The 25,310-nt window shown below is 38.9% G+C and overlaps 1 protein-coding gene across 24 annotated transcripts in view; it reads left to right on the forward strand.

Annotated features, from left to right (window-relative positions):
• Positions 1-25,310, forward strand: part of PLEKHA5 (pleckstrin homology domain containing A5) — a 242,398-nt gene that overhangs the window by 186,655 nt on the left and 30,433 nt on the right. For 11 of the 24 annotated variants that reach the window (XM_024256698.3, XM_054526909.2, XM_054526915.2 and 8 more), the window contains 5 exons: positions 1,508-1,570; positions 3,257-3,337; positions 3,465-3,614; positions 17,606-17,707; positions 23,975-24,086. In XM_024256698.3, coding sequence (XP_024112466.2) covers positions 1,508-1,570; positions 3,257-3,337; positions 3,465-3,614; positions 17,606-17,707; positions 23,975-24,086 — 508 coding nt within the window. Of the gene's footprint in view, positions 1-966; positions 1,003-1,507; positions 1,571-3,256; positions 3,338-3,464; positions 3,615-17,605; positions 17,708-23,974; positions 24,087-25,310 lie in introns of all 24 variants that reach the window. The other 13 variants (XR_008511852.2, XM_054526907.2, XM_054526913.2 and 10 more) reach the window with 3 other exon arrangements.

Consider the following 25,310-nt stretch of genomic DNA (forward strand, 5'->3'; position numbering starts at 1 on the left):
CTTACTTTATATTACTTTTTTTCCAGATAGGAATATAAATTATTTTCTTGGATCTAGGTGCTTTAATTTACAATGACAGTTGACACTTCTCAGGACACACCTGAGGATACTTATTTTGAGTAGTGTAAGAGTATTCTAACTTTAGTCATTAAATTCATTTTTCATGTCATATTCATTCCTATGAAAGTTTTGTGGTTTAACAATCACTGTGCATAGTCTTAAATAGTCACAGATTCATTTGCATGAGGTATGTGAAAGTAATGTCTTGAAATGAAATATAAATCCAGGAATTATTGTATGTTTGGAATGCTTATATTTTTAACCTTCTCCTGATTCCCACATTTCTAGATCAATTCAAAGTTATCTCCTGTTTAAAATAATGCTTCCTTTTAAAGCTGTAACTGTCAAGCAGTTTCTTTCATAGAGAAAACATATAGAATTGTCATTTATACATTCTTATGTATTATGCATATATGAAATTTAGTTTTCTAAACTGGAATATAATTGGGACACATTACTTCTAACTCCACCTTGAAAAAATTGTGCCATTTAGTAAACATGCAATGAGCCCCATTTAAATTTTTTCTACTGTGTTTTTGTTATTTTCTCACAGTCAATATAAAAATCAAAAGACAAGAAAAATAGTGAAGTATTGCCTGCAGAGGCTATGATGTTATCTGTAGTATAACTGACTGGGATGGCTATTGAAATCTTGCTAAGCACGATCAGAAGTAACCAAAATATCTTTTAACCAAAATATACTGGGAAGAAGCTGAAGAAAGGATATTTAAGTACACTGAATAATTCCTTACAATATAGTAACATAAATGGAGTCAACTAACACACATAAACTTGTTATGAAATTTGACTATCCATAGTTTATAACATAGGCTTTCAGTTTTATGAGATTTCGAATGATTTTCCTCTTTTCAATTAAACCCATCCTTTTCCTTCATTATCTTTTAGTTCTTAAGACAGAAGAGCAAGATAAGTCTATATTGTGTATGTGTGTTTATATATTATATATATGTATACAATATGTTATAGGTTTTGTTAAGATGTGTTGACATTTGAGTGTACGCATATACAGTGTGTGATTATGTGTATACCGTGAAGGATGGTTTTGACTGTTGAACTATGCTTAATTTAAGTATTTGATTTGATACAGTTGCTACGATTGTATTTGTCAATTTTTTTATTAAAATAATGTGTGTCTTTAAAAGCAATAATGTAAGATACTGTATTAGTTTTGTTTGACCAGCATATTATTATGTTTAACAAGCTTGTTACATACATCGTTCGTACGTATCTTGCATATTATATCACTGTTAAGTATTTTTCTACTTTGTTGATCAGTGTTTGAATTAAACTTCTAAAAGTATAAGAATCATTAAAATCCATTTTTGTTATGTTATATATATTTAATATAAATCCAAAGTATTAATTATAGGCTAAATATATTTTTAAATAAGATTTTTTAAGTTGCTATATGATTTTTTTCTTATAGCTGTCACAAGATGAAGGTAGAGGCACATTATACAAATACAGACCTGAAGAAGTAGATATTGATGTAAGTATTAGTATGATATGTATTGTCAGTACTCTGTCGTATTCTCTGCCAAAAACACTGGAAATAAGCATGACCAAAAAACTTCTTTCTCCAAAGTCCTCCAAAGTGACATCAGATAAATTCATATTTTATGTGTGTGCTCTAAATTATTATTCCCTGCCCTCTGCGTCCCACTGCTCCCTATTGTTAGCAGTCCAACGCATTAAGCATCACTTAAATGAAAGTAAAAACTGTTTCTGATTTTTAGAAGTTACAGATTGGCTGGACACGGTGGCTCACACCTGTAGTCCCAGCACTTTGGGAAGCCGAGGCGGGCGGATCAGTTGAGGCCAGGAGTTTGAGACCAGCCTGGGCAACATAGCAAGACCCTGTCTCTACTAAAAATACAAAAATTAGCTGGGCATGGTGGTACACGCTTGTAATCCCAGCTACTCGGTAGCCTGAGGCATGAGAATCTCTTGAACCCAGGAGGGAGAGGTTCAGTGAGCCAAGATCACGCCCCTGCACTCTAGCCTGGGTTATGGAGTGAGACCCTGCCTCAAAAAAAAAAAAAAAGTTATGGAAGACTGGAGACTGGAGACGAAGAATTGCTATGTTTTTCAGATAAAGTTCGGCCTTTAGAAATTTTATCACTACTCCTTTTTAAATTTAGTTTCTTTTAAATCATATTTTAGATTGCTGATTTGCCATACATTCTTCCCTCATTATACCCCCTTTTCTTTTCATTTCTTTTTTTTTTTTTTTTTTTTTTTTTTTGAGTCAGGGTCTCTCTCTGTCACCCAGGTTGGAGTGCAGTGTCATGATCTCAGCTCACTGCAACCTCCACCTCCTGGGTTCAAGTGATTCTTATGCCTCAGACACCCAAGTAGCTGGGATTACGGGAGCACGCCACCATGCCCAGCTAACTTTTTGTATTTTTTTTTTTAGTAGACAGGGTTTTGCCATGTTAGCCAGGCTGGTCTCGACCTCCTGACCTCAGGTCACCCACCCACTTTGGCCTCCCAAAGTGCAGAGATTACGGGGGTGAGCCACCGAGCCCAGCCCCCCACTTTTTCTTTTTAACACCTTTCATTTTGTGTAGGCTGAATCTTGTTGTCTGACAAAGATAAGGTAGTTATTTTAATAGATAAATGGCAAAGAAGGTAAAGTTTCAAATTTCTTGCTTATGTGTCATTATGCCATAAAGTTGGGGACATATTTCCAATTTGTCCAGTGTTTTCGTTTTGAAACATTAAAACTGGTTTATTGTACTATTGAAATTTTATTAGAATACTTTCTTGTACTTTCATAATTAAGAAATTAGGGTAATATTAAGAATTTAAACACTAAAACCCTGATGAAAGTTATTTTTCTCCATTAATAATATTTTTATTTGTATTTCAATTAGAAGTGATCTATTGCTTATATTATTTTCTAAGAATCTAAGAGTGTGATTTTTTAAATATGTAACAATAGAATCCAGTAAGCATTTTAATTAAGGACTGCATATATCACTTAACCTATTTAGCAGATTGTAGAGGCAAAATGCTTGCATGCCTATTTTTTAAGCATTCTATCTTTATAAGCTATATTTTAACTTTTATTTTATTGATTGAAATAAAGATTTTTGGTCATATAATGACTGCCTACCTCCAGTTACAGAAAAAATAAAAAATTGCTAACAAGACATCTTCTCTTATAACCTAGGCCAAGTTAAGCCGATTATGTGAACAAGATAAAGTGGTGCATGCTCTGGAAGAGAAACTTCAGCAACTCCACAAGGAGAAAGTAGGACAATTATGTTTATTGTCTACAATTGATGTTACTTAATATGATTATTATCAGGACACTGATAAGTAAAAAGAATTAATACAATGATGCAGAACATTAAGTGTAATTCTTTTTATTATAATAGTACACGCTTGAGCAAGCTTTGCTATCAGCCAGCCAAGAGATAGAAATGCATGCAGATAACCCAGCAGCCATTCAGACAGTGGTGTTACAAAGGGATGATTTACAAAATGGACTGCTTAGTACGTGTCGAGAACTTTCTCGAGCCACTGCCGTAAGTAGATTTTTTTTTCCCCTAATAAAAGTAGCTTAAATGTGTAGTTCTATTTTCTTCTCTTTTTTAAATACTGGGCTCTCTTTAGGATTCTTCTTTATTATTATAGCAGAAAACATTAATTTGTTATTAGTGTGCTTCTGTTTAGGAACATAAAATTAAAAGATTATTTAATTAGCGGGCATTCTGTTATTTATTTATTTACTTATGAGACAAGGTCTCACTCTGTCACCAAGGCTGGAGTACAGTAGTTTGACTATAACTCACTTGTAGCCTGAATCTCTTAGACTCAAGTGAGTGCTTCAGCCTCCCAAGTAGCTGGGACTACAGGCTGGCACTACTACACCTGACTAGATTTTTTTTTTTTTTTTTTTTCATAGAAATGGGGCCTCACTATGTTGCCCAGACTGGTCTCAAACTCCTGGTCTCAAGTGATTCTCCTGGCTTGGCCTGCCAAAGGGCTGCAATTACAGGTGTAAGCCACCACACCCAGTCAAACATTTTGTCCTTTGTGAAATGAGTGTTTTACAGGGGAGATAAGTACTCCTGTTTATTGCATTAAGAAAATAAGTAGTCTGGATTCGGTGGCTCACTCCTGTAATCCTAGCACTTTGGGAGGCCAAGGTGGGTGGATCACCTGAAGTCAGGAGTTCAAGACCAGCCTGACCAACATGGTGAAACCCCATCTCTACTAAAAATACAAAATTAGCCAGGTGTGGTGGCATGCACCTATAATGAGGCAGGAGAATCATCTGAGCCCGGGAGGCAGAGGTTGCAGTGAGCTGAGATCGCGCCATTACACTCCAGCCTGGGCAACAAGACTGAAACTCTGTCTCAATCAATCAATCAATAGAAATATAAATAGCAAGGCTGGGTGTGGTGGCTCACACCTGTAATCCCACGACTTTGGGAGGCCGAGGCAGGTGGATCACTTGAGGTCAGGAGTTCGAGACTAGCCTGGCCAACATGGTGAAACCTCGTCTCTACTAAAATACAAAAATTAGCTGGGCGTGGTGGCAGGTGCCTGTAATCCTAGTTACTTGGGAGGCTGAGGCACGAGAATTGCTTGAACCTAGGAGGCAGAGGTTGCAGTGAGCCAAGATCATGCCACTGCACTCCAGCCTGGGCAACAGAGTGAGACTCTATTTCAAAAAAAAAAAAAAAAGAAAGAAATGTACGTAACAGAACCTTGTAACTCATAGTCATGTAACTAGGACTGTGAGTCTCTTGGAATTACCAAATCTAAAAGTCTTAACTTGCAGCTTATAAATTGAGTGTTTTATGAGTTTAAACAGCTGGCTTTAGGTCCTATGATGTGGTCATCTCTATAAACATAGTAAGAGCACCAGTCCAAGCAGCTCTTTGAAAGAGAAATCTTAGGAAAAACTGCCATGTTATATAAAACTGCTCCCAAACCCTTGTCTGTACCTTCAATGGGCTAGGGAGCAGCTATCTTTTAAGAAGGGCCACAGACAGTATAGCTTAATTTAGAGGAGTCTTTCCAGGCCAGCAGGATCCCAGAATCTCAACTTGGCTTCTATTCTGAACCCTGAATTCCAAACGTGAGCTATTTTTAAAGGAATATACCATGATTTTAAAATCACTGAAAACTTAGTTTGAGGAATTCTTAAATACCTTATATTTCTATTTCCGTTTTTAAAATACTGTTATTTCTGTTGTCTCATTTGAGTCTTAATTATATTGTCATGTTTATAGACTTTTTTAAAATTTAATATCCTTTCCATTATGAGTATCTTGAAATAAGAAACTATGTCTCATTCACATTGGATGAATGATTGAGCTGAATGACTTACCCAAGGTTACAAAGCTAATAAATAATATACCTAAAACTCAAATCCAGATCTTCTTACCACATTTCTCAAGACTTAGATCTACATGGATTTCTGTAATATAGTCATAAAGAAAATATAAGCACCTGAAATACTGTCTACAAGGAAGTAGTACTAAGCTAATCAAGGATAGGTAGGATTTGGATACAACGAGAAGAGAAATGAAGAGTGGTTTATTCAAATAATAAAAAACATCTTAAGCCACAGCAAAGATGAGAACGTAGGAGACATGTTTGGAAAAGGAGGAAATAGAACTAACTGCCTGACTGGGATAGAGGATTCCTGTGAGAAGATAGAAAATGTGAGATTAGAAAGGGAAAATGGGGTTAAACTGTCAATGCCAAGCTAATGAGAAGCTCAGGGTCTCTGTGACACCTTGAGTCAAATCAAAATGGTAGGCTCTACAGACATTTAGTTGGAAACTATTTAATGATTTGGTATCTGCTCTTGAAATTCCGATTTTAGGGAATCCCTTTCCTTGTCAACTGGGATTAATAAATTAAATCTCATCAGTAGGCTTAAAATTTGCTCCATCTCAAGGTTAACTTTAACCCAGATGGGAAATTTGTTAAAAATATCTTAATAGAAATGAATTTTGCCAGGAGTGCTGGCTCACGCCTGTAATCTCAGTACTTTGGAAGGCTGAGGCAGGAGGATTGCTTGGGCCCAGGAGTTTGAGACCAAACTGGGCAATTTAGGGAGACCCTATCTCTACAAGAAACAAAAAAGTAGCTGGGCGTGGTGGTGTACACCTGTGATCCTAGCTACTTAGGAGACTGAGGTGGGAGGATCTCTTCAGCCCAGGAGGTCAAGGCTGCGTGATTGTGCCACTGCACTCCAGCCTGGGTGATAGAGTGATACACTGTCTCTAAAACAAAATCGTTAATAATAGAAGGCCAGGCATGGTGGCTCACGCCTGTAATCCCAGCACTTTGGGAGGCCGAGACGGGCAGATCACAAGGTCAGGAGTTCGAGACCAGCCTGGCTGACACGGTGAAACCCCGCCTCTAATAAAAATACAAAAATTAGCCAGGTGTGGAGGCAGACGCCTGTAATCCCAGCTACTCAGGAGGCTGAGGCAGAATTGCTTGAACCCGGGAGGCGGTGGTTGCAGTGAACCGAGATCGTGCCATTGCACTCCAGCCTGGGCGACAGACTGAGACTCCGTCTCAAAAAAAAAAAAAAATAGTAATAATAAATAGAAAATAGGCCAGGCAGGTGCGGTGGCTCAAGCCTGTAATCCTAGCACTTTGGGAGGCCAAGGCGGGCAGATCACCTGCGGCCAGGAGTTCAAACCAGCCTGACCAACATGGAGAAACCCCACCTCTACTAAAAATACAAAATTAGCCAGGCATGGTGGTGCATGCCTGTAATCCCAGCTACTCAGGAGGCTAGGACAGGAGAATCGCTTGAACCCGGGAGGCTGAGGTTGCGGTAAACCGAGATCACGCCATTGCACTCCGGCCTGGGCAACAAGAGCGAAACTCTGTCTCAAAAAAATAAAATAAATAAAATAAAATAAAATAAATAGAATAGAATAAAATAAAATTTGATCTTGTTTGAGTATCCCTTTTTCTGGTTTTTGTCTTATGTAATCACTTTCCTGGTTTCTTTTTCCTTGCCTTCAACGATAATCAGTAGTTATGACAAACCCTCAGAATATATTCTTCTAAGACAAGTCTTATTGCATAGAATACAAACTATGTTATTTGTGCCTTTATGTAAACTTATTTATATTTGTAGCTTAAGGCTGCAAATGTTAGCATGTGCATAACATCATACTGGGCATATGGTTGGCACTCAGTGAATGTTGATTAGATTTAAATTTGAATTACATTTTTGCTGGCAGAATCTCAAAGGGTTTCACTGAATCTTTCACAGTCAATTCATAGCACTAGTTCAAATCTAAGCCCCAAGCATAAGGGGTATAACATTAGCATCTCTGTAGATCAAAGCTGTGATTCTGAAAACATCTTCTCCTTACCTGGTAGGCCACAAAAGTACACAAAACTAGGATTAGCACAAGGAAAACATGTAAAGCAGTGTCCCTATACTTTTTATTTATTTTTATTTTATTTTAGGTTTGGGGGTACACGTGTAGATTTGTTAACTGGGTCTATTGTGTGATGCTGAGGTTTGGAGTATGAATGAGCCCATCACCCAGGTACCTAGCATAGTACTCGATTTCAACCTTTATCCTCCATTCTTTCCCCACCCTCAGTAGTCCCCGGTTTCACTGTTACCATCTTTACGTCCATGAGTACCAGCGTTTAGCTTCCACCTGTAAGTGAGAACATACAGTATTTGGTTTTCTTTTCCTGCATTAATTTACTTAGGATAATGGCCTCTGGCTGCATCCATGATGCTGCAAAGGACATGATTTCATTCCTTGTTATGGTTGTGTAGTACCGTGGTATATATGTACCACATTTTCTTTATCCAGTCCACCATTGATGGGCATCTAGGTTGGTTCCATGTCTGTGCTATTGTAAATAGTTCTGTGGTGAACATGCAAGTGCATGTGTATGTTTGGTAGAAAGATTTGCTTTCTTTTGGATATACTTTTGGATATATACCCAGTCAATGCAATTGCTGGGTCAAATGGTAGTTCTGATTTAAGTTCTTTGAGAAATCTCCAAACTGCTGTCCACAGTGGCCGAACTAATTTATATCTCCACTCACTGTGTATAAGCATTTCCTTTTCTCTGCAGTCTTGCCAGCATCTGTTTTTTGTTTTTTTTTTTACTTTTTAATAGTAGCCATTCTGATGAATGTGAGATGGTATCTCATTGTGATTTTCATTTGTATTTCTCTGATGATTAGTGATATGGAGCATTTTTTTATATGCTTGTTGGCCACTTGTATGTCTTCCTTTAAGTGTCTGTTCATGTCTTCTGCCCATTTTTTAAAAGGGTTGTTTTGTTTTTTCCTTGCTCAATTGCTTAAGTTCCTTATAGATTCTGGATATTCAACCTTTGTCGGATGCGTAGTTTGCGAGTATTTTCTCTCATTCTATAGGCCGTTTACTCCATTGATAGTTTCTTTTGCTTTACAGAAGCTCTTTAATTAGCTCCCACTTGTCAATTTTTGTTTTTGTTGCTATACTTTTTTTTTTTTTTTTTTTTTTCTGAGACAGAGACTCACTCTGTTGCCCAGGCTAGAGTGAAGTGGCGCGATCTTTGCTCACTGCAACCTCCACCTCCCAAGTTCAAGCAATTCTCGTGCCTCAGCCTCCCAAGTAGCTGGGATTGTAAATGCCTGCTACCAAGCCTGGCTACTTTTTGTATTTTTAGTAGAGACAGGGTTTCACCATGTTGGCCAGGCTGGTCTCGAACTCCAAGCCTCATGTTATCTGCCCACTTTGGCCTCCCATAGTACTGGGATTACAGGCATGAGCCACCAAGCCTGGCTAAAGGATTCTTATAGTTTGAGGCCTGACACTTAAATCTTTAATCCATCTTGAGTTAATTTTTGTATATGGTGAAAGTAACGGGTCAGTTTCATTCTTCTGCATATGGCTAGCCAGCTATTCCAGCACCATTTATTGAATAAGAAGCCCTTTCCCCATTGCTTATTTTTGTCAATTTGATCAAATATCAGATGGCCATAGGTGTGTGGCTTAACTTCTGGGTTTTATATTCTGTTCCCTTGGTCTGCGTCTGTTTTTGTACTAGTACCATGAAGTTTTAGTCTGTAGCCTTATAGTATAGTTTGAAGTCAGGTAGTGTAATGCCTCTGACTTTGTTTTTGTTTAGGATTGCTTTATCTGTTTGGACTCTTGGTTCGATATTAATTTAAGAATTTTTTTTCTAGTTCTGTGAAAAATGATGGTAGTTTGATAGGAATGACATTGAATCTGTAGATTGCTTTGGGCAGTATGACCGTTTTAACAATATTGATTCTTCTAATCCATGAACATGGAATGTTTTTCCATTGGTTTGTGTCATCTATGATTTCTTTCAACAGTGTTTTGTAGTTCTTCCTATAGACATCTTTCACCTCCTTGGTTAGATGCATTCCTAGGAGTGTGTGTGTGTGTGTGTGTATGTGTGTATTGTAAATGGAATTGCATTCTTGATTTGGCTCTCAGCTTGAACATTATTGGTGTATAGAAATGCCAGTGATTTTTGTACATTGATTTTGTGTCCTGAAACTTTCCTGAAGTCATTTATCAGTTGTAGGAGCCTTTTGATAGGGTCTTTAGGGTTTTCTAGGTATAGATCACATTGTCCGTGAGGAGAGGTAATTTGACTTCTTTTCCTAAATTTGGATGCATTTTATTTCTTCCTCTTGCCTGATTGCTCTGACTGGGACTTCCAGTACTTTGTTGAATAGGAGTGGTGAGAGTGGGCATCCTTGTCTTTTTCCAGTTCTCAAGGGAAATGCTGCCAGTTTTTGCCCATCTCAGTGTGATGTTGGCTGTATATTTGTCATAGATGGCCTTTACTATTTTAGGGCATATTCCTTCAGTATGGATTTATTTCTTAAGGGTTTTTATCATGAAGAGATGCTGGATTTTATCAAAAGCCTTTTCCATGTCTACTGAGATGATCATATGTTTTTTGTTTTTCTGTTTATGTGGTGACTCCCATTTATGATTTGCATATGTTGAACCAATCTTGCATCTTAGAAATGAAGCCTATTTTATCATGGTGAATTAACTTTTTGATATGCCACTGAATTTGGCTTGCTGGTATCTTGTTGAGGATTTTTGCATCTATGTTCATCAGGGATATCGGCCTTTGTTTTCTTTCTTCTTTGTGTCTTTACCAAGTTTTGGTATCAGGGTGATGTTGGCTTCATAGAATGAGTTAAAGAGGAGACCCTTCTTCTTATTTTTTTGGAATAGTTTCAGTAGAATTAATACCAGCTCTTTGTACGTCTGGTAGAAATCAGCTGTGAATCCATCTGATCTGTGCCTTTTTTTGTTTGGCAGGTTTTTTATTACAGATTCAATTTCAGACCTCAATATTGGTCTGTTAAGTGTTTCAGTTTCTTCCTGATTCAATCTTGGGAGATTGTATATTTCCAGGAATTTATCTATTTCATCTAGATTTTCTAGTTTGTGTGCATAGTGGTGTTCGTAATTGTCTCTAAGAATCCTTTGTATGTCTGTGGGATCCATTGTAATGTCACCTTTGTTGCTTCTTATTGTGCTTATTTGGATCTTCTTTTTTTCTTTATTATTCTAGCTAACAGTCTGTCAGTCTTGTTTTTGTTTTCAAAGAACCAACTTTTGATTTCCCCAGGCTGGTGTGGTGGCTCACACTTGTAATCCTAGCACTTTGGGAGGCTGAGGTAGGCAGAATACTTGAGCCCAGGAGTTTGGGACCAGCCTAAGCAATATGGTGAAACTCCGTCTCTACCAAAAAAAAACTAGCCGAGCACAGTGGCATGTGCCTGGAGTGCCAACTACTCGGGAGGCTGAGGCAGCAGGATGACCTGAGCCCAGAGAGGTCCCGGACGACAAAGTGAGACCGTGTCTCAAAAAACAAAACAAAAGAAAATCCACAAAAAAGCCAACAGAAGTGTGGCGTAGTAACAGTTATTTATTTAAATCTTCCCCTGTGTGCTAGCCTTTCTATTTTTATTATATCTAGAATTTTTAACAATAAAAAGCAAGCACTTTCTTTGAGATGAGAAGATAGTTTTGTTTCATAGAAAACATTAGAGAAGAAACTAAACATGAGAGTTAAAGATTACAAATAGCTAAAACATAGAATGACTACAATTGTGGTCATAAACTAGAAATTTAAAACATGAATAGCTTTATAATTGTGGCTGATAGTTGAGCCTCACTTTATACAGTTTGATTTGGTGGCCTTTTAAACATCTTTTTAGTGTGTTTCAAGTCGAGGCTAAGTGAAAAAATAATAATAAAATGTAAACATCTTTTTAGGTTAAAAACAGCCAGTGTAGTCATTAGATATAGTGTAGTAAGAGGCATGCCATGTGCTTAATAAGCAGTGATTTTATTTGAGAAGCAGTTACATGACAAGTATAAATTCGTAAAAAAAAAATCTTTTTTTAAAAACTCCTCAAATAGTTAAGCACATTCTTCAAATGTGAGCCAGGAAATCTCTACATCCTGAAGGTAAAATGAAAAAATGAATAAGTCAGATATAACTTTCTTTTGATTGACCTGAAAAATCAACTGCTTCTAATACCAGTTGGCAGGACTGTTATGGTGGGGTATTAGTGACCAAAAAATTAACGTTTTAATTTTTTTGCCTGATCCTCGAAATATACCAGTAAAATTAATTTAAATATCATAAGGCTTTAATTTTCCAAGATATAGTGGTGGGCATTAATTTGTAATTTTACTTAAAGTTGGAAAGAGATGTTTGAGTTTAAATTAGGAAGTTAATGAATAATTACACTACATCTATTGCCTCTCCCTCATTTTGATATTAAAAACCTATGTCAATACTTTTCCAAAGTTACAGGTTTTTTATTTTTTAATGAAAAGCAGAAAAATGAATTGACATTTCTTAAATTAAAACTTAGAAACCCTAATTGAGAAGCAAACCAGAAGTAAAACAGTTTAGTTTTATTAGCTCTAAGAATAATGGTAATTATTTGCTTTTTTTTTTTTACTATAGCCACCTATAGTCTTACAATATTTACTTGATTATTAAGAAAAGAGGCAATGTGACAGTAAAATACAGAGAAAACAATTTGAGATTTGTGTCTAGTGTATTGTGTAACCATTCCCTTGAGTAGATTTTGTTGTAAATTACCATTGATTTTAGAAAAGAAAAGGAAAGTTTTCCTCATATTAAAAACTTGGAAGTGCATCATTAGTTTTGATTTTTTTTTTTTTAATAGAATTTTTTTGTAGAGATGAGATCTCCCTATGTTGCCCAGGCTGGTCTTGAATTCCTGAGCTCAGGAGATTCTCCCACCTCGGCCTCCCAAACTGCTGGGATTACAGGCGTAAGCCACCATGCCCGGCCGTTAATCCTTTCTTAATAAAGGACATAGTATATAACTGCTATATAGCCGTCTAGCTAAATATTAAAATCCTTAACTGATTTTTTTGGAAATCTGGAATTTCATTACATTTAAGTATTTAGACCTACTTCACTTTCTCCCCGACACAGTGGCCAAGTCTTGTCTCAGTACAGACTATATAGAAGTAAGCACTATTAAAATTTACTTGCTCCATACCCTAAACTTAGACAATTTTTTTTAAAAAATCTTGGCCAGGCCTGCTGGCTCCTGTGTGTAATCCCAGCACTTTGGGAGGCAGAGGCAGGAGAATTGCTTTAGCCTAGGAGTTCAAGACCAGCCTGGACAACATAGTGAGACCTCAAGTTTACAAAAGATTAAAAAACAATACCCCAGCATGGTGGTGTGCACCTGTACTACTCAGGAGGCCAAGGCGGTAGGATTGCTTGAGCCTGGGGAGTTGAGGCTGCAGTGAGCTGAGATCACATCACTGCGCTCCAGCCCAGGTGACAGAGTAAGAAAAAAGTCTGGCCTGGCACAGAGGCTCACACCTATAATCCCAGTTCTTTGGAAAGATTGCTTGAACCCAGGAGTTCAAGACCAGCCTGAGCAACATGGTGAAACCCCAAATTAAAAAATTATCTGGACATGGTGCAAACCTGTAGTCCTAGCTACTTGGGAGACTGAGGCAGGAGGATCGCTTGAGCCCAGGAGTTCAAGGCTGCAGTGAATTATGATCATGCCACTGCACTCTAGCCTGGGCAGCAGAGCAAAACCGTGTCTCTAGAAAACTCTGCAGCAATCCCTCCTCCTGCCCAACACGCACACTATTTTTTTCTTTTCTTGGAATATAACATGTTCTCAGAAAAGCACACAGTTTAGGAGTTTAGCCAATATCTATATCGAGACATTGAATTTTACTAGCATGCCAGAGGCTCCTCTCCCAAAAGGAACACTACCAGACTTTTTCTTTTCTTCTTTCTTTTCCTTTAATTTTTTTAAATTGTTTTAGAGACAGGGTATTGCTACATTGCCCAGATGGGAGTGCAGTGGCTGTTCACAGGTGCAGTCGTAGCACACCACAGCCTCCAACTCTTAGCCTCAAGTGATCCTTCCCCTGTCCAGTCTCCTGAGTAGCTATAGCCTAGCACCTGACATTTAAACTATAGATGAGTTTTGCCTATTTTTGAACTTGTTTTTTGGAGACAAAGTCTCTTACACAGGCTGGAGTACAATGGCACAATCTCGGCTCACTGCAACCTCCACCTCGCTCAAGCGATCCTCTCACCTCAGCCTCCCAAGTAGCTGGGACTACAGACATGCGCCACCATGCCTAATTTCTGTATACTTTGCAGAGATGGGATTTCACCATGTTGCCCAGGCTGGTCTCAGATTCCTGGGCTTAAGCAGTCCATCCATCTTGGCCTCCTAAACTGCTGGGATTACAGGCATGAGCCACTGCACTCAGTCTTGAACTTTATGTGAAGTGTAACCATATACTCTTTGCCTGGCTTCCTTTAACTTACGAGGTTCATCCATATAGTTCCAGATTGAAAGAATTCATTCAGGCGGGCAGATCACCTGAGGTCAGGAGTTCAAGACCAGCCTGACCAACATGGAGAAACCCCGTCTCTACTAAAAATACAAAAATTAGCCAGACGTGGTGGCGCATGCCTGTAATCCCTACTACTCGGGAGCCTGAGGCAGGAGAATCGCTTGAACCCAGGAGGCAGAGGTTGCGGTGAGCTAAGATTGCACCATTACACTCCAGCCTGGGCAACAAGAGTGAAACTCCATCTCAAAAAAAAAGAAGTCTGGCCGTGGGTGGCTCATGGGTGTAATCCCAGCACTTTGGGAGGCTGAGGCGGGCGGATCATGAGGTCAGGAGATCGAGACCATCCTGGCTAACACGGTGAAACCACATCTCTACTAAAAATAAAAAAAAATTATCCAGGCGTGGTGGTGCGCACCTGTAGTCCCAAATATCCCACAAATATCCCAGCTACTCGGGAGGTCGATGCAGAAGAATCACTTGAACCCAGGAGGCAGAGGTTGCAATGAGCCGAGATCGTGCCACTGCACTCCAGCCTAGGCGACAGCACAAGGCTCCGTCTCAAAAAAGAGTTCATTCATTCTTTTTTTTTTTTGAGACAGAGTCTCTCACTGTCGCCCGAGCTGGAGTGCAGTGATACCATCTCGGCTCACTGCAACCTCCACCTCCCAGGTTCAAGCAATTATCCTGCCTCAGCCTCCCAAGTAGCTAGGACTACAGGCACCCACCACCAAGCCCAGATAATTTTTTTTGTATTTTTAGTAGAGACAGGGCTTCACTATGTTGACCAGGCTGGTCTCAAACTCCTGACCTTGTGATCCACCTGCCTCAGCCTCCCAGAGTGCTGAGATTACAGGCGTGAGCCACCGCACCTGGCCTTCATTTATTCTCTTAACTGTATAGCCTGGCATTCTCTACTTTTTATTGAAAGCACTATTTTGTGGCAAGTACTTGAGATTTTAAGGTAATTGTGTATTTGAAAAGTGTTAGCCCTTTTAAATTATCTTGCTATGTTAGCTTCTTGACCACAAGTAAGTAAGGTCATATTTAAAGATTATTAGCATGGTACTCATATAATCTAGTAAATTCTTTAATGAAATACCCAGCCAGATGTTGGGAGGAAATGTGTTGTGCCATTGCTGCCCTTTCCTCACTGTCCTCTTTTGTCTTGTGTTCCTACCCACCTGGTAATCATGTTTGAGGAGCTGAGGTAAAGACAGAAACAGGTAGGCCTAGCAGGATTACAGGACTTGGGCCAGTTCAGTGGCAGGACTCTCCAGGTTAGGAAAATTGAAAGTATACTGTGCCTCTTCACTTCTAAAATACTGATAAAGGAATGTCTAGCTCTCAATCTGTATTTTTAATCTTTCTTTAAGAAAGAGAAGGATTCCTACCATCCTGAAATGTTCTTATACTTAAATGCCTCTGCAGTGCAGTTAAGCCTACCCTGAACTCTGGCATTTCCACAAGGGAGCTTAGGTGTTAGCCTGTAATACCCTCTTAGCCACTGGGCTGTCATTGGATCTGTTGTCTTCATTTACCCTCCCTAAAGCCATCAAAGACTCACTATTTAAATTTGCAGTTTTTGTGGTGCACACAAAATAAACCATGGCTAGAATTAATTTTTGTTAAAGGAAATTAATTTTCATATTTATTCATGTAAAAAGAATTTGCTGACCAGGTGTGGTGGCTCACACCTGTAATCTCAGCACTTTGAGAGGCCAAGGCTGGTGGAATCACTTGAGACCAGCAGTTAGAGACCAACCTGGACAACATGGCAAAATCCTGTCTCTACCAAAAATATATGTATATATCTATATATATAATATATATCTATATATAATATATATCATATATATCTATATATAATATAGATAATATATATCTATATATGATTTATAATATATATGATATATAATATATATCATATATATCTATATATGATATATAATATATATCTATATATAAAATATAGATATATATTATATATATACACACACACACACACACACACACACACACACAAAATATTAGCCGGGCATAGGGGTGATGGCACACATCTGTTTTCCCAGTACATTTTGAATAATTTTTCTTCACCTAAGATTTTTTTTTTTATTAAAAAAAAAAAGACTGGCAAGATAGCTTCAATTTTTTTTTTTTTCTTTTTGGAGACATGGTCTTCATCTGTCACCCAGGCTGGAGTGCAGTAGCACAATTTTGGCTTACTGCAACCTCCGCCTCTGGGCTCAAGCGATCCTCCCACCTCAGCCCTGCCCCAAGTAGCTGGGACCACAGGCAAGCGCCACCGCACCCAGATAATTTTTGTATTTTTTCGTAGAGATGGGGTCTCTCTATGTTGCCCAGGCTGGTCTCGAGCTCCTGGGCTCAAGTGATCCACCTGCCTCAGCCTCCCAAAGTGCTGGGATTACAGGCGAGAACCACCACACCAAGCCAATCACCTAAATTTTCTAAAGTCATTTTAAGTTAGTTACAGAATATACAAAATAAGATAGCTCTTTATTTTTTTTCTTTTACTTTATTTATTTATTTTTTTGAGTTGGAGTCTCGCACTGTCACCCAGGGTGGAGTGCAATGGCGCAATCTCGGCTCACTGCAACCTCCGCCTCCCAGGTTCAAGCGATTCTCCTGCCACCGCCTCCCAAGCAGCTGGGATTACAGGCGCCTGCCACTGCGCCTGCCTAATTTTTTTTTGTTTTGTTTTGTTTTGTATTTTTAGTAGAGACAGGGTTTCGTTATGTTGGTCAGGTAGTTTCAAACTCCTGACCTCGTGATCTGCCTGCCTCAGCCTCCTGAGGCGTAGTCTCGGCTCACTGCAACCTCTGCTTCCTAGGTTCAAGCGATCCTCCCTCCTCAGGCTCCCAAGTAGCTAGGACCACAGGCACAAGTCATCCGGCCCAGCTAATTTTTGTGTTTTCAGTAGAGACAGGGTTTCCCCATGTTGGCCAGGCTGGTCTCAAACTGCTGAGCTCAAGTGATCTGCCCCCGTCAGCCTCCCAAAGTGCTGAGATTACAGATGTGAGCCACTGCGTCTCACAGATGATGTATTTTTAAGCACCTCTAGAATTATTCTATATTCAACAAATGACAAGCTGTTAAAGACCAAACATCAAAATCTTCTCTGTGATATTATTGGTTTGGGGTGATTTTTTTTCCACAGGAGAAAAGTACAGATGGATAATAGTGTCTGTATTGAGTCTTCACAAACAGGATTCACTGAATTGTTTAAATAGCTAGCTAAATTCATTTGTTTTATTGTATTACTATAAGCTTATTGTAAGTAAAGTCATGTCAAGCCTCTGATGTTATTGAAATTCCAATATGCTAAAATACAAAGTAATTTCATTCATGGAGAACTTTTAATGAAGACAGATAAGAAAATGCTTTATTTATGCCTCTTCTACATTTTAGGAAATAAACAGCAGCACAATAATACTTACGTTGCTTAGTAAATTTTTGTTGAATTGAGTTTTAAAAAGGGACAAAAATGGTTATAAAAATTCCTGTTTTGCTAAGTATAAACTATATGACTTTCTACAATCTAGAAAGTTACAATTGGAGTGATAACACCATAAAAGCACATTTTCCCCATTAAAGTAATTAACACTTTTTGGTTTTAGGAATTGGAACGAGCATGGAGAGAATATGATAAGTTAGAATACGATGTAACTGTTACCAGGAACCAGATGCAAGAGCAGCTGGATCACCTTGGTGAAGTTCAGGTACAAAAGTATAATATTCTTTATATTGTTTTAACTGTTTTTACTGGTACTGTACAATCCACCTTGTTAGATTTACGCATACCCATAACAGTTTTTACATTATTGGCTAGCTGAGACCTGGATTTGAATACTTTTAATGACAGGAATCTTACTATCTCACAAAGTAGACCATCCCCTCTTGTTTAAGAGTTCTTTGTTCTGTTGGGCACATGGTGAGCCCTGTAGTGTTCTGTGCTCCTATCGGTCTCAGCTCTACAGTTTCCTAAATATCCTTTCACAGGTCCATCTGTGTCACTTGGTATTGAGATGTTGAAATATATGGATTTATCAAATAATGAATTTTTTTATCTTTTTTTTTTTTTTTGAGACAGAGTTTTGCTCTTGTTGCCCAGGCTGGAGTGCAATGGTGCGATCTTGGCTCACCGCAACCTCTGCCTCCCGGATTCAAGCGATTCTCCTGCCTCAGCCTCCCGAGTAGCTGGGATCACAGGCATGCACCACCAAGCCCGGCTAATTTTTTTTTTTTTTTTTTTTTTTTTTTTAGAGACGGGGTTTCTCCATGTTAATTAGGCTGGTCTCAAACTCCTGACCTCAGGTGATCCGCCTGCCTCGGCCTCCCAAAGTGCTGGGATTACAGGCGTGAGCCACTGCGCCCAGCCAATATTTTATCTTCTTAATAAAATTATTCTAATCCTTTCTGTATTAAATGTCTCTCATTTTGTGAAATTACATTTGGCCTGTTGAGTTGACTGACATATTATTAGAATAGGGGAAGATACAGCACCATTTGTTATAAAGAATCCAGGTAATAAGCAAACAGATCTGAGACCTAGTTCCAAGGGTTAGTTTTCTTATCTATAAAATAGAAATAATAATACTTGGCCGGGCATAATGGCTCACGCCTATAGTCCCAGCACTTTCGGAGGCTGAAGTGGGTAGATCACCTGAGGTCAGGAGTTCGAGACCAGCCTGGCCAACATGGCGAAACCCTGTCTCTACTATAAATACAAAAATTAGGTGTAGTGGCAGGCATCTATAATCCCAGCTACTTGGGAGGCTGAGGCAGGAGAATCACTTGAACCCACAAGGTGGAGGTTGCAGTGAGCTGAGATCGCACCACTGTACTCCAGCCTGAGCGACAGAGCGAGACTCTATCTCAAAAAAAAAAGAAAGAAAAAGAAATAATAATACTTGTCTTAAAATGTTGCTCTGAGGAACGCAGATAATATATGTTTAAGAAAATAATAAAAGTTACGTCATGCTTATGACCCAATGTAAATTTGAATATTTTAGTTGGAAATGCATGGACTTAACAGACAGATCAATACAATGAATGAAAAATTAGTTAAGTTCGAGACCAACCAGCCTGACCAACATGGGGAAACCCCATCTCTACTAAAAAATACAAAATTAGCCAGGATCACGAGGTCAGGAGCTCAAGACCAGCCTGGCCAAGATCGTGAAACCCCATCTCTACTAAAAATACAAAATTAGTCGAGCTTGGTGGCGGGCACCTGTAATCCCAGCTACTCTGGAGGCTGAGGCAGGAGAATCGCTTGAACCTGGGAGGTGAAGGTTGCAGGGAGCCGAGATCGCACCATTGTACTCCACCCTGGGCAACAAGGGCGAAGCTCCATCTCAAAAAAAAAAAAAAAAAGATTAGTAAGGTGAATCAGAAATTCAGCTGCCCTCCATCTGTGCTTTCCAGCATAGTACTGGCCACATGTAGTTGTTGGGCATATGAAATGTGACTATTGTGACTATACAACTAAAACTGAACTTTTAGTTGTATTCATGTTAACTATCTAAATTTATTTACTTGTTTATTGAATCAGGGTTTTGTTCTGTCACCCAGGCTGGAGTGCAGTAGCATGATCGTAGATGAAACCTTGAATTCCTGGGCCCAAGTGATCCTCCCACCTCAGCCTTCCAAAGTTCTGGGATCGGCTGGGCACAGTGGCTCATGCCTATAATCCCAGCACTTTGGGAGGCCATAGTGGGAGGATCACTTGAGGCCAGAAGTTTGAGACCAGCCTGGCCAACACAGTGAAACCCCACCTCTACAAAAATACAAAAATTAGCTGGGCACCTGTGTTCCCAGCTACTTGGAAGGCTGAGGCAGGAGAATCGCGTGAGCCTGGGAGGCAGAGGTTGCAGTGGAGTGGAGATTACGCAGCTGTATGCCAGCCTGGGCGACAAAGGGAGACTCTGTCTCAAAAAAAAAAAAAACAAAGTGCTGGGATTACAGGCATGAGTCACCAAGCCCAGTTTATCTAAATTTAAATGGCCACATGTGGCTGGGACTTCTGTATTGGACACTGAAGTTACACTGTCAGTAATCAGCTACAATAATCAGCTACAGGCACCTGTAATCCCAGCTACTCGGGAGGTGTGGCAGGAGAATCACTTCAACCTGGGAGGCAGAGGTTGCAGTGATCGGAGATCACACCATTGCACTCCGGCCTGAGTGATGGGCAAAAGTCCATCTCAAAAAAAAAAAAAAGAAATCAGCTACAAAAATGAGATGCTAAATACACTAGAAAAATAGCTATAAATACCTAAGATATAACTAGAGGTCAGCAAACTTTCTGTAAAAGGCCAGATCTGTGACATACATATTATTTAATGTTTTTTGTTATTTTATAACTTCTTTTTTTTTTTTTTTTTTTGAGACAGAGTTTCACTCTTGTTGCCCAAGCTGGTGTGCAGTGGTGTGATCTCTGCTCACTGCAACCTCCATCTCTCACGTTGAAGTGATTCTCCTGCCTCAGCCTTCCTAGTAGCTGGGATTACAGGCATGTGCCACCATACCTGGCTAATTTTTATATTTTTAGTAGAGACAAGGTTTCACCATGTTAGCCAGGCTGGTCTTGAACACCTGACCTCAGGTGATCTGCCCGCCTCGGCCTCCCAGAGTGCTAGGATTACAGGCATGAGCCACCGTGCCCAGCTATAACTTCTTAAAAATTGTAAAATTTGTTCGTAACTCACAGGCCATACCAAAAGAGGCTGCAGGCCACAGAAATTTGCCAATCCCAGATTTAACCTGCCAAAAAATATATTTATTATGAAAATTTAGTAACCTTATAGGATATAAGAGAAGACCTGAATTAATGGAGAGGTGTAATTGGTATACCATATTCATGGATGGTCTGATTTAACATTATCACGATGAAAATTCTTCCTGTAAATGCAATTTTATTCCAACCAAATTTCCAGTAGAATTTTCTAAAGACATTTCTGAAATGGCTCTAATATTTTTAAGGTATAATAAAAACCACAAGTAGTTAAGACATTTCAAAAAAAAATAAAAGAACGAGAAGTCATACTCTATGAATGATAACATTGCATATACAGCCTTAGACCAGTTACATAACAACTCTGGGTCTCAGTTTCCACAACTATAAAATAAAATAATACCTACTCCTGCTAGATTATTATGAGGATAAATATGTTTATATTTTTGCAGCATGTAGAATAAAACCAGGCATATAAAACACACTATATAAGTGTTTGTTAAATAAATAAACAAGGAAACATAATGCAAAACTATAGTGTTAAACATGGTACAGGAAAAAATAGACCAATGGAACAGAATAGAGAATTTAGCAGCAGACCATAAATATCCACAAAGCAGAGAGAGAAAGAAAGAGAGCATTGTTGAACAACATTTGGTTTTATCAAAGTTAATGATTTACCCTTAATGAAGGCAACATAGACAAACTAAAAAGATGACCTACTGGGAGGATGTATGTTTGACCTCAAAAATTCAACAAGGGATAACTATCTAGATTTGCAAGGAAGTTTTTCTTTTTGATTTGGAGAAATAGTCCATTAGAAAAACATACAAAGAACGTGAGTAACTAATCATAGGAAAACTCAAATTACTAACAGGTGTTTGAAAAATAGTTCAGAGTTGGCTGGGCACAGTGGCGTATGCCTGTAATCCCAGCACTTTGGGAGGCCAAGTCAGACAGATCACTTGAGGGTCGGGAGTTCGAGACCAGCCTGGCCAACATGGCGAAACCTCATCTCTACTAAAATACAAAAAAAAAAGGAGAGCTGGGCATGGTGTCACACACCTGTAATTCCAGCTACTTGGGAGGCTGAGGCAGGAGGATTGCTTAAACCCAGGAGACAGAGGTTGCAGTGAGCCAAGATCACATTGCTGCACTCCAGCCTGGGTGGCTGAGTGAGACTCAGCCTCAAAAAAAATTAAAGAAGAAGAAAAATAGTTCAAAGTCAGTAGTAACCAGAGAAATGCAAATAAAATAAAAATTAGATTTGCATTGTATACCCTTTCAGATTGGCAAAAATGTGTCTATACATATATATATCTTTTAAATTTTATAAAAGTAATACATGTTGTATATAGATGTGCAAGGATCTGTTATTTATAGTGATCTTCCCATCCTCTGTGTCAGTATTTACATCTCTGGGCTGTCGTTGTGTTTGGCTCTTGCATGAGTACTTTCTTTTTTTTTACTTTTTGATGCTTCCAGGCTGTAGCTTGGAAAACTAGATAACTTAGGTTATGTAGTGCCTTTTTGGAGCAGCATTAATTCATAGTCTTTAGGCTTATAGACTTTTTTTTCTTGAGTTTTTTCTTTTTCGTTTTCTTTTTCTTTTTTTAATCTTTTGATCAACTCCCAAGTGCTTGGAAGACTTTGAAAACATTGCTTTTTTTTTTCCCCTGTGACAGAGTCTCATTCTGTCACTTAGGCTGGAGGACAGTGGCACAATCTTGGCTCACTGCAACCTCTTCCCCCAGGCTCAAGTGATCCTCTCACCTCAGCCTCCCAAGTAGCTGGGACCACAGACATACACCACCCCGCCCAGCTAAGTTTTTGTATTTTTGGCAGAGGTGGGGTTTTTCTGTGTTGCCCAGGCAGGTCTTGAACTCCTGAGCTTAAGCAGTCCGCCCACTTCAGCCTCCCAAAGTGCTGGGATTATAGGTGTGAGCCACTGTGCCTGGCTGAAAACATATTTCTACTCCTTAGAAGACTTTTTTAGCATATTGATGCAATACTGATTATATTCTAATATCTATAGTCATTAATAACTGATACTCAGCCAAAGAAAATATTGTTCTAGGCAATGTGACAGTTTTTGTATGTCATTGCCTGTTTTTAAAAATAAAGTTACGTTCCTAGAATAGTGTTTACTATTATCCAGAATGGTGTTATTATTACCCTATTTATGAATAAGAGTCATAGATTTCTAATAGAATCTCGGAGAAAACCAATGTAATCTTATTTTGGTTTCAGTTAGTGTATTTAACCTGAGGGCATGATGTGGAATTTTAAAAGTAAGAAAATTGGCCGGGCGCGGTGGCTCACGCCTCTAATCCCAGTACTTTGGGAGGCCAAGGAGAGCGGATCACCTGAGGTCAGGAGTTCGAGACCAGCCTGGCCAACATGGTGAAACCCTGTCTCTACTAAAAATACAAAATTAGCCGGGTGTGGTGGCACATGCCTGTAATCGTAGCTACTCGGGAGGCTGAGGTAGGGCAATTGCTTGAACCCGGGAGGTAGAGGTTGCAGTGAGCTGAGATTGTGCCATTGCACAAAATACAACAATTATGGCACGGCACGCACCGTAATCCCAGCTACTCAGGAAGCTGAGGCAGCAGAATCACCTGCGCCCAGGAGGCAGAGGCTGCAGTGAACTGAGAGCTTGCCACTGCACTCCAGCCTGGGCAACAGAGCAAGACTCTGTCTCAAAAAAAAATAAAAATAAAAAAATACATTTAAACTCTGTCAGTCAAAATTCATCTTGATATATTTTGTTAGCTGTCCCTTTGTTGTTGTTTTTATGTTCTAGAACCTAGGAAGTTAGTACACCTTCCATTTCTCACCCATTCCCCAATGCCCTGCCACATCTCCCCCTCCCAGAAATTATTTTTTCTTTTGGGGTTTGTTTCTGCTCTGTTTTCATTCTCTCTGTTTGTATTTTCCATTTTTGGTCCCTTTCAATCAATATGCCTTCCTGGTATCATAAATAACGCAAGACAAAGCTTGTTGGAAAGATTTAAAATAGTATATTTAAGTATGAAAATTAAATATTTTTCTTGCTCTGCTCAGTCTTTTATATTTGCCACTGGAATTGCAAAATTGGGAGAGTCACATCAATCATATTAAATATTCATAACACTTAATTCACTGCAATTTGCATTTTTAAATATAATTTATATAATTAATATATAATCATTTAACTTCAGTGAATGATTTTTTTTCTTATATGTGGTCTATCCATTTTTACTGATAGACGGAATCAGCAGGAATTCAGCGTGCACAGATTCAGAAAGAACTTTGGCGAATTCAAGATGTCATGGAAGGGCTGAGTAAACATAAGCAGCAAAGAGGTACTACAGAAATAGGTAAATTAGCTTTGCATTTTATTTTGTGACTGACCACAGTATTACAGTCATGTGTCACTTGGTGACAGATTACATTCTGAGAAATGCATTGTTAGGTGATTGTGTTGTGCAATCAGAGTGTACTTAAACAAATCTAGTTGTATGGTCTACTACACACCTAGGCTATGTGGTATATAGCTTATTGCTCCCAGGTTGCAAACCTGCACAGCATGTGACTGTACTGAATACTGTAGACAGTTGTAACACAATGTTATTTGTATATCTAAACATAGAAAAGGTAATGTGTTACACTCTGACATGAGGGCAACAACTAGGCAATAGATATTTCTCAGCTCTGGCTGGGCACAGTGGCTCACACCTGTAATCCCAGCATTATGGGAGGCTGAGGCGGGCAGATCACCTGAGGTCAGGAGTTCAAGACCAGCTTGGCCAACATGGTGAAACCCTGTCTCTACTAAAAATACAAAAAAAGCCAGGCATGGTGGCGCATGCCTGTAGTCCCAAATACTCAGGAAGCTTAGACAGGAGAATCGCTTGAACCCGGGAGGTGGAGGTTGCAGTGAGCCAAGATCATGCCAGTGTGCTCCAGCATGGGCAGCAGAGGGAAACTGTCTCAAAAAAAAAAAGAAATTTCTCAGCTGCATTATAATCTTATGGGACCACTGTCATATATGTAGTCTGTTGCTGACCAAAACATTGGTATGTGGCACATGACTGAATGTCTAAATGGAATGACATATATAATTGAGTTTCTTTTGTTATTTTAATGCATTTTTCTGAACAGGCACTCTTAACATTGAATCAGAGCACAGATTTATAAAGTAAAAAGCGAAAGCTCTGTCAACCACACCTAAACAAAAATAATTACTGTCTTGTGTGTATAATCATAAATACCCACAATGTTTACACTTTAGAAGTTTTATCCCCACAACAAGAACTGGGATCATCCTATATCTATTTTTCAATAATTTTCTTTTTTTCTCCGTAACAATACAGTATAAGAATCCATTGTATAAGGGAACTGTAATATATTTATCCATTTCCATATTGATGGATAATGTATGTTGTTTCCAGAGTTTTTTATTTTTGCTGTCATAAGCCATGCCATAATGAACATTATTAATACATACAACTAAACACATGTTAGTACTTAATGGATTTTAAAAGGTGAGAAATAAGCACATATTTTCCATTTTGATAGCTGCAGCCAAATTGCCCTCCTGA

This window comes from Pongo abelii, chromosome 10 (genome assembly GCF_028885655.2).
Source record: "Pongo abelii isolate AG06213 chromosome 10, NHGRI_mPonAbe1-v2.0_pri, whole genome shotgun sequence".
NCBI lineage: Eukaryota > Metazoa > Chordata > Mammalia > Primates > Hominidae > Pongo > Pongo abelii.